This window comes from Somniosus microcephalus, chromosome 1, assembly GCF_052327205.1.
Source record: "Somniosus microcephalus isolate GS21.2 chromosome 1, FLI_Smic_1.0, whole genome shotgun sequence".
Taxonomy (NCBI): Eukaryota; Metazoa; Chordata; class Chondrichthyes; order Squaliformes; family Somniosidae; genus Somniosus; species Somniosus microcephalus.
This window is the reverse complement of record NC_140987.1, coordinates 170,383,994-170,393,681: the sequence shown is the minus strand read 5'-3', so window position 1 is coordinate 170,393,681 and position 9,688 is coordinate 170,383,994. Positions and strand designations below refer to the sequence as shown.

General features: G+C 48.5%; 1 protein-coding gene across 2 annotated transcripts in view; it reads left to right on the top strand.

The window, feature by feature from the left end:
- Positions 1 to 7,542: 7,542 nt before the first annotated feature.
- The window catches only part of wdr36 (WD repeat domain 36), a 163,939-nt gene continuing 161,793 nt past the window's right edge, over positions 7,543 to 9,688 (top strand). Inside the window, exon 1 of one of the 2 annotated variants that reach the window (XM_085987389.1) lies at positions 7,543 to 7,605. Coding sequence is in view for 1 of the 2 variants with exons in the window: in XM_085987381.1 (XP_085843507.1) it covers positions 7,773 to 7,922 (150 nt within the window). In the remaining variant the exon portion in view is untranslated. Of the gene's footprint in view, positions 7,606 to 7,628; positions 7,923 to 9,688 lie in introns of those variants that run through there. The other variant, XM_085987381.1, reaches the window with a different exon arrangement.

Sequence of the window (9,688 nt, the reverse complement as noted above, 5' to 3'; positions counted from 1 at the left end):
GTGAATACAAGCCCAATCGACGCAATCTCTCCTCATACGTCATTCCTGCCATCCCAGGTATCAGCCTGGTGAATCTTCGCTGAACTCCTTCCATGGCAAGAACATCCTTCCTCAGATAAGGTGACCAAAACTGCACACAATACTCAAGATGTGGTCTCACCAAGGCCCTGGACAACTGCAGCAAGACATCCTTGTTCCTGTACTCGAACCCTCTCGCTACGAAGGCCAACATACCATTTGCCTTCTTAACCGCCTGCTGCACCTGCATGCTTACCTTCAGCAACTGGTGCACAAGGACACTCAGGTCTCGTTGCATTTCCCCTTCTCCCAATCTATTGCCATTCAGATAATAATCTGCCTTCCTGTTTTTGCCACCAAAGTGGATAACCTCACATTTATCCACGTTATATTGCATCTGCCATGCTTCTGCCCAATCACCCAACCTGTCCAAATCATCCTGGAGTTTCTCGGCATCCTCCTCACAGCACACACGCCCACCCAGCTTTGTGTCGTCTGCAAATTTGGAGATATTACATCCAATTCCCTTGTCTAGATCATTAATATATATTGTGAATAGCTGGGATCCAAGGACCGATCCCTGCGGTACCCCACTAGTCACTGCCTGCCACTCGGAAAAAGACCCGTTTATTCCAACTTTTTGCTTTCTGTCTGCCAATCAGTTCTCTATCCAAGTCAATACCTTGCCCCCAATCCCATGTGCCTTAACTTTACACGCTAATCTCTTAGGCGGGACCTTATCGAAAGCCTTCTGAAAGTCCAAATACACCACATCCACTGGTTCTCCCTTATCTATTTTACCAGTTACATCCTCAAAAAATTCCAGTAGATTAGTCAAGCACGATTTACCTTTTGTAAATCCATGTTGACTTTGTCCGATCCTGTCACTGTTTTCCAAGTGCTCTGCTATTACATCTTTTATAATGGACTCTACCATTTTGCATTTTCCCCACTATCGATATCAGGCTTACCGGTCTGTAATTCCCCGTTTTCTCTCTACCACCTTTTTTGAATAGTGGGGTAACATTAGCTACCCTCCAATCCATGGGTACTGTTCCAGATTCCATCGAATGTTGGAAGATGATCAGCAATGCATCTACTATTTCTAGGGCCACTCCCTTAAGTACCCTAGGATGTACATTATCAGGCCCTGGGGATTTATCGGCCTTCAATCCCATCAATTTCCCTAACTCCATTTCCCTACAAATACTGATTTCTTTCAGTTCCTCCCTTTCATCAGACCCTATGTTCCCCGACATCTCTGGTGTTAAGTCCGTGAATGATTGAGACACGGACCAGCAGGAGTGAAAACAAACAAGTCTTTACTGGTGGAAGTCAATAACGAAACTAACAAACAGAGGCTCTCTAGCGCCTTTTATACAGGGGTGGTCACTGCCGGTACTGCAGTCTGAGACCAGTTATTCTCTTAAAGGTACATACACAACAATTCCTCCCCTTTTAGATAAACAGTACATAACATTCATTTAACAACTAAATGATAACGAATTACAATCACAATTACTGTTGCTAGATACATTGGTTAAGTTTAAGCAATTATAAGTTCAGCCTTTGAGGAGGCTTCCTGATTCTGTCTGGATAACGCCTCTTTGGGGTATCAGGTTCTTCTGGCAATGTTGCATCGGGATCAATATCTTTGTTTGGTTCATCTGCTTCCAATATTACCGGTTCTGCGGTAGCTGCAATTGGAACGTCAATTTCATTACCAGGTGTATCAGATCGTGGTGTGGAGTTGACGTTTTCCAGTGACTCTAGAATCTGGTCAGCATGGCGTCTTACAATGCTCTCCCCAACGTCCACGGTATACATGAGAGGTCCTTGTCGTGTACAAATCGTTCCTGGCTGCCATTTCTCAGTGCGGTAGTCCCAGGCCAAAACTGGTTGACCTATCTTAAAACTCCTGGTCGGCCTTCCATTCATATTCTGAAGCTGCCTGTTCTCCACATCTCTTCGGACGTTTGGCTTAACCAAATCCAAGCGGCATCGTAGTCTTCGATTGAAGAACATCATGGCTGGAGTTTGGTCGGTAACCGCATGTGTCGCATTCCGGTAGACAAACAAGAAGTTGTCCACCTTGTGTTGTAGGGGTATATCTTCATTACACATTGCCTTGATAACCTTCTTGAATGTTTGGACAAACCTCTCGGCCAATCCATTAGTGGCTGGATGATATGGGGCAGATGTGCAATGCTTAACGCCATTGTTCTTTAAGAACCTCCGGAACTCTTCAGACACAAACTGTGGTCCATTGTCAGAGCAAATCTGTTCAGGCAGCCCATTCCTGGCGAATATGGTTCGCAAAACTGTGGTAGTTCTTTCCGTGGTGGTTGAGGACATTTTTATTACCTCTGGCCACTTTGAATGTGCATCCATCGCAATTAAAAACATCGAGTCCATGAAGGGACCAGCAAAATCAATGTGCACCCGTTGCCATGGAGATGAGGGCCACTCCCATGGATGCAGAGGAGCTTGTGGTGGGGCGTTTTGGACCTTCTGGCATCCTGCACAGCTCTTGGTCATCTCTTCGATTTCTCTATCGATTCCCGGCCACCACACAAACGCTCTGGCTAAGTTCTTCATTTTTACCCCACCCAGATGACCCTCATGAAGGTCATTGAGTACTCTATCCATCAACTTAGGTGGAATTACTACTCTGGATCCACACATCAAGGTCCCTCTGCACACTGACAGCTGTTCTCTTCTCGGCGAGAATGCTGGCAGCAGTGGTTCGCCATGTGCTGGCCATCCCTTCACCGTTAAATCATAGACCCGTGATAGTGTCGGGTCATTCCGTGTTTCCTTTTCTATGTTTGCATTCGTCACAGGGAGACATTCGACTATGGTCGAGTGGAATAACTCCATTGGATCCACTGCAAGGTCTTCTTCTTCCACCGTCGGCAACGGTAGACGTGACAATCCATCAGCATTTCCATGCTGTTTAGTTCCCCTGTACTCGATGTCATATTGGTGTGCCCCTAGGAAAAGGGACCATCTCTGCAGCCGTTGTGCTGTCATTATCGGTACGCCCTTCTGAGGGTTGAAAATGGAGACAAGAGGTTGATGATTGGTTAGTAGAGTAAATTTTTGACCATGCAGGTAGTGATTGAACTTCTTCACCCCCCACACTAGGCTGAGGGCCTCTCTGTCAATCTGAGCGTAGTTACGCTTGGCAGAAGTTAACGAGCGTGACGCAAAAGCTATCGGCCTCTCTAACCCATCAAGGAACTTATGTGACAGTACCGCCCCAATGCCGTCGGGAGACACATCACACGCCAGTCTGATCGGCAGTGCTGGGTTGTAGTGAGCCAATACTTCCCTTGAAGTGATTAAGTCCTTACTCTTCTGAAAAGCACGCTTACAATCATCGCTCCATTTCCATGCTACCCCCGTTCGTAGCAGGGCGTTCAGTGGGTGCAAAATTGTCGACAAATTCGGCAAAAACTTATGATAGCAATTCACCAATCCGAGGAATGACCTCAGTTGCGACACATTTTCAGGCGCTGGGGCCTTAACAACCGCTTCAATTTTGTCAGGGGACTTATGTAACCCCTCTTCATCAATCACGTGGCCACAATATGATATCTGTTTCTTAAAAAATTCGCACTTGGGGCGGTTGGCTCGCAGCCCATGTTCCCGTAGTCTAGTGAGCACCTGTTCTAGGTTGTTAAGGTGTTCACTGTCATCTTCACCTGTTACAAGGATGTCGTCCAAGTAACACTGAGTCCCCGGAATCCCTTGCAGGACTTGTTCCATCGCTCTTTGCCATATCGCCGGAGCCGATGCTACTCCGAATACCAATCGATGATACTGGTAAAGACCTTTGTGAGTGTTTATCGTGAGATACTTCCTAGAGGACTCTTCAACCTCTATCTGCAAATATGCTTGTGCTAGGTCAATTTTTGTAAAACGCTTCCCTCCAGACAGTGAGGCGAAGATGTCTTCTATCCTTGGAAGAGGATATTGTACTGTGTGAAGGACAGGGTTCACCGTCACCTTGAAATCCCCACAGATGCGAATCTTCCTTGGCTCTCCGGACTTATTGCTTAACGTTTTCTTCATGACAGGAACGATGGGTGTCGCCCACTCGCTCCAGTCGACCTTAGACAACACGCCCGCCTTCTCCAGATTCTCCAGCTCTGCCTCGACGGCTGGGTGAATTGCATATGGTACCGGTCTTGCTTTGAAAAACTTGGGAACTGCATTCTCTTCTATTTTTACCGAGGCGGTTACGCCTTTAAGCGTGCCCAGTTCTTGTTGAAATACCTCTTTGGCGTTAGCTAAGATTGTTGACAATCGTCCAGGAGTGACGTCTTCATCTTTTTTTACCGTCCACCGTCATTGCATGAATGGAATGCCAATCTAAGTTTATCTTCCTGATCCATTCCCGTCCCAATAACGGTGGTCCACCATTTGGCAGTATGTAGAGATACAATTTCTGTATTTTCTTGCCATTGTATTCGACAGGCACCCTTATTTTTCCTCTGGGGTATACTTTTTGCCCCGTATACGTCGTCAAGACGATGGATGTCTCTCTCAAGGGTATGTGTGAAAATAGCCGCTCGTAGTCTCGTCGATTCATGACGGTTAGCGCTGATCCTGTATCCAATTCCATTTTAACTTGGGACCCTGCTATCGTGAGGGTGACCCAAATGGTTCGGTGATCCTCTTTTGCGATTACATTGTGAAGTTTGAGACAGCTTAGTCTCCTGTTCTCGGATTCACTATCGCTCATCTGGTCTTCGGAACTACTGTCCTTCATCTTTTGTACTTTCTTGTACGGTTCCTTAGTAGCCTTTTTGTTGTCGCTGGTCTTCTTCCCAGACCTGCAAACTCGTGCAATGTGTCCAATCTTCCCGCATTGTCTGCATATTTTGTCTTTGGACCAGCAGTCCTTCTGGTCATGGTTAGTTCTGCCGCAGCGATAACATTTTGCAAATCCCCGTGTCATTTCGTGGGTGCCGTATTCCTGTGGTTTTTGTTGAATTTCTGCAGCTCCCCTGGCTGCTGCTTCATACGATACTGCCACGCTGAAAGCCTTATCTAGCGTCAGCTCTTTTTCTGAGAGTAACTTCTTCTGTGTTCCTTCACTCAGGAGTACACAGACAAATTTGTCCCGTAGGGTATCTGCCAGTCCTGCTCCGAACTGACAGTGCTTTGATAGCTTGCGTAGTTCCGTAAGATACTCAGCATTGCTCTCATCTTTGTGCTGAGTTCTCCTGTGGAATTTAAATCTTTCTGCTATCAACAGCGGTGCAGGGTTTAAGTGTTCCTGTAGGACAGCAACAATTTCGCTAAAACTCTTCGCCTTCGGTTTGGCTGGAGTAATCAGGTCCCGCAATAGGCCGTACGTTCTAGCGCCCATTAAGTTTAGCAATATCGATGCCTTTTTCCCCTCCGCTATTTCGTTTGCCTCGAAATATACCTCGACTCTTTCCACATACGTGGTCCAGTCCTCTAATGTATTATGAAAAGCAGTGATACAGCCAGTCTTCGGCATCTTGCAAATCTAAAATGGTGCCTCCCGCACTTTGCCTTCTTCTCCGATTTAACAAAATGGCGCCTCCCGCGCTTTGCCTTCTTCCCCGCTGTTGTTAGCGCTGCTTTCCACGGTTTCTTACGTGTTAAATATTGATTCTTTTTCTTTTATTATTTTCCCGTCGTGGAGCGGACCCTCTGGGACACTTCCCTCCCTCTTCTTAGCTCCGAACGCTGCCCGGCTTCGAAGCACCGGCCGCGCCCTGTGTGCTCCACCCTCTCTCTCTCGCTTTGCTTCCCGACTCGCTGCCCGGCCCCGTTGAAAAGCCACCCGATCGAGCTTCAGCCCGCTGCAGCCCAGGAAGGATAAGAGCACTACCTGCCACCAGCCCGATTAGCTGGGAAACCACAGACCGAGGAACCCAGCCTGGCTCTGGACAGTCTCTCCTGCAAGTTTTCAAACCGATGATTGACGGTCGACGCCCGTTTCCAGAGTTTCTTTGGACTCTATTTTTTTTTCTCTCTTCTGGCTCCGACCTTCAACAACGTCGTCTGAGGTGCTGCCAAGTTGCAGGTAAGTTAGTTTCTTACTCGCCGCCAGTGTTAAGTCCGTGAATGATTGAGACACAGACCAGCAGGAGTGAAAACAAACAAGTCTTTACTGGTGGCAGTCAATAGCGAAACTAACAGAGGCTCTCTAGCGCCTTTTATACAGGGGTGGTCACTGCCGGTACTGCAGTCTGAGACCAGTTATTCTCTTAAAGGTACATACACAACATCTGGGAGGTTATTTGTGTCCTCCTTTGTGAAGACAGAACCAAAATATGTATTTAATTGGTCTGCCATTTCTTTGTTCCCCATTATAAATTCCCCTGATTCTGACTGCAAGGGACCTACGCCTGACTTCACCTATCTTTTTCTCTTCACATATCTATAAAAGCTTTTACAGTCAGTTTTTATGTTCCCTGCAAGCTTACTCTCATATTCTATTTTCCCCTTCTTAATTAATCCCTTTGTCCTCCTTTGTTGAATCCTAAACTGCTCCCAATCCTCAGGTTTACTGCTTTTTCTGGCCAATTTATATGTCCTCTCCTTGGATCTTACGCTATCCCTAATTTCCCTTGTTAGCCATGGTTGAGTCACCTTTTTTGTTTTATTTTTATGCCAAACTGGTCAATCAATGTACCGGAAAAAGAGGTGAGGGAGGGGAGCAGAGTAGGACTGGAACAAAGAGTGTTCCACATATCCCACGAAAAGGCAGGCATAGCTAGGACCCATGTGGGTACCCATAGCAACACCTTTAATTTGGAGGAAATGAGTGGAGTCAAAGAAGAAGTTGTTCAATGTGAGAACAAGTTCAGCCAGGCGGAGGAGGGTGGTGGTGGATGGGGACTGGTTGGGCCTCTGTTCAAGGAAGAACCGGAGCGCCCTCAGGCCATCCTGGTGGGGGATGGAGGTGTAGAGGGATTGTACGTCCATGGTGAAAAGGAAGCGGTTGGGGCCAGGAAACTAGAAACTGTTAAAGTGGCGGAGGGCGTCAGAAGAGTCGCGGATGTAGGTGGGAAGAGACTGGACAAGGGGAGAAAAGATGGAGTCGAGATAGGAAGAGATAAGTTCCGTGGGGCAAGAACAGGCTGAAACGATGGGTCTACCAGGGCAATCCTGTTTGTGGATCTTGGGAAGGAGGTAGAAGCGGGCTGTGCGGGGTTGGGGAACTATGAGGTTGGTGGCCGTGAGGGGAAGATCTCCAGAGGAGATGAGGTCAGTGCCAGTCTTGGAAACGGTGGTTTGATGTTCGGTAGTGGGGTCATGGTCCAGGTGGAGGTAGGAGGAGGTGTTGCAGAGTCCATGTAACTATTTATTTACGCAGGTCGTTCTTGAGTTGTTAGCTTTTTGGAGTTGAGCTAGCTATTTCTAGTTTGGCATCCATGTAAACTTATAGGACCTAACATTTGTTGTGAATGAGGCGTACTCTGCGGTTCCACTTTCAGTAGCTCCGGGAACTGAACGACCAACTTACTTGAGATAAAGGCGAGAACGAGAGGAGGGAAATGAAAAATGTAACACTCAGCTAGTGAGCGGAACTGTACTGCGGTATGTGAAGCGTCGGGGGGAGGATTGTGGTGTCGCACCCGGGCGAACGGGGGGAAGGAGCGCGAGCTGCAGCGGCGCGAGCGAGGGTCGAGGCCGTTAACTGGCCGGACAGACACCCACACAGACAGAGCCCGGTCCTGCGGCGCTTTCATCGTTCGGGCAGCAGGATGTCGCGCGGGAGAGGGAGCAGCATTTTCAGCGGTTACCGGGCGCTCGCGCTCTACTGCAACCACGTCCCGCACGTGGTCCGCTTCCACCAGCGGCACCGCGAGTTCTACCTGGTCACAGCCGTAGGGGCCAGCTTCCACACCTACAATGTGAGTACCTCACTCCCCGTGCTGTGGATTCACAGCTTCCACACCTACAATGTGAGTACCTCACTCCCCGTGCTGTGGATTCACAGCTTCCACACCTACAGTGTGAGTACCTCACTCCCCGTGCTGTGGATTCACCGCTTCCACACCTACAGTGTGAGTACCTCACTCCCCGTGCTGTGGATTCACAGCTTCCACACCTACAGTGTGAGTACCTCACTCCCCGTGCTGTGGATTCTCAGCTTCCACACCTACAATGTGAGTACCTCACTCCCCGTGCTGTGGATTCACCGCTTCCACACCTACAGTGTGAGTACCTCACTCCCCGTGCTGTGGATTCACCGCTTCCACACCTACAGTGTGAGTACCTCACTCCCCGTGCTGTGGATTCTCAGCTTCCACACCTACAATGTGAGTACCTCACTCCCCGTGCTGTGGATTCACCGCTTCCACACCTACAGTGTGAGTACCTCACTCCCCGTGCTGTGGATTCACCGCTTCCACACCTACAGTGTGAGTACCTCACTCCCCGTGCTGTGGATTCACAGCTTCCACACCTACAATGTGAGTACCTCACTCCCCGTGCTGTGGATTCACAGCTTCCACACCTACAGTGTGAGTACCTCACTCCCCGTGCTGTGGATTCACAGCTTCCACACCTACAGTGTGAGTACCTCACTCCCCGTGCTGTGGATTCACCGCTTCCACACCTACAGTGTGAGTACCTCACTCCCCGTGCTGTGGATTCACCGCTTCCACACCTACAGTGTGAGTACCTCACTCCCCGTGCTGTGGATTCACCGCTTCCACACCTACAGTGTGAGTACCTCACTCCCCGTGCTGTGGATTCACAGCTTCCACACCTACAATGTGAGTACCTCACTCCCCGTGCTGTGGATTCACCGCTTCCACACCTACAGTGTTGAGTACCTCACTCCCCGTGCTGTGGATTCTCAGCTTCCACACCTACAGTGTGAGTACCTCACTCCCCGTGCTGTGGATTCTCAGCTTCCACACCTACAGTGTGAGTACCTCACTCCCCGTGCTGTGGATTCACCGCTTCCACACCTACAGTGTGAGTACCTCACTCCCCGTGCTGTGGATTCACCGCTTCCACACCTACAGTGTGAGTACCTCACTCCCCGTGCTGTGGATTCACCGCTTCCACACCTACAGTGTGAGTACCTCACTCCCCGTGCTGTGGATTAATAACATCTTGTAGACCTACAATTGGAGCTTTCAAGACCGAGAGTGATTTTTATTAGGTAAGGGTATCCAGGGATACGGAGCAAAGGTGGATAATTGGAGTTGACATGCAGATCAGTCATGATCTAATTGAATGGTGGAGCAGGCCTACTCTTGCTCCCAAGATGCATCTGAGATGTTGCATGCTTAAAATTCCATGTCATTTTAAAACTGGTAAAGAAGACAGAAAGAACTTGCATTTATATAGCGATAGCAAAATACTGCGGATGCTGGAAATCCGAAATAACAACAGAAAACGCTGGAGAAACTCAGCAGGCCAGGCAACATCCGTGGAGAGAGAAACAGAGTTAACGTTTCAGGTTGAAGACCCTTTGTTAGGACTGAGGGGGAAAAAAAAGCAGGAAATGAAACAGATTAAGAAGCAAGTTAGGGGGCTGGGAAATAGGGGAGGGGATGAAAGAACAAAAGGGAAGGTCTGGGAGAGATAGGAGACATTAAGAGATATTCAAGGCAAGAGACGAGATGGTAATAGGACAAGTAAATAGACAAAGGATGGTTCTAGA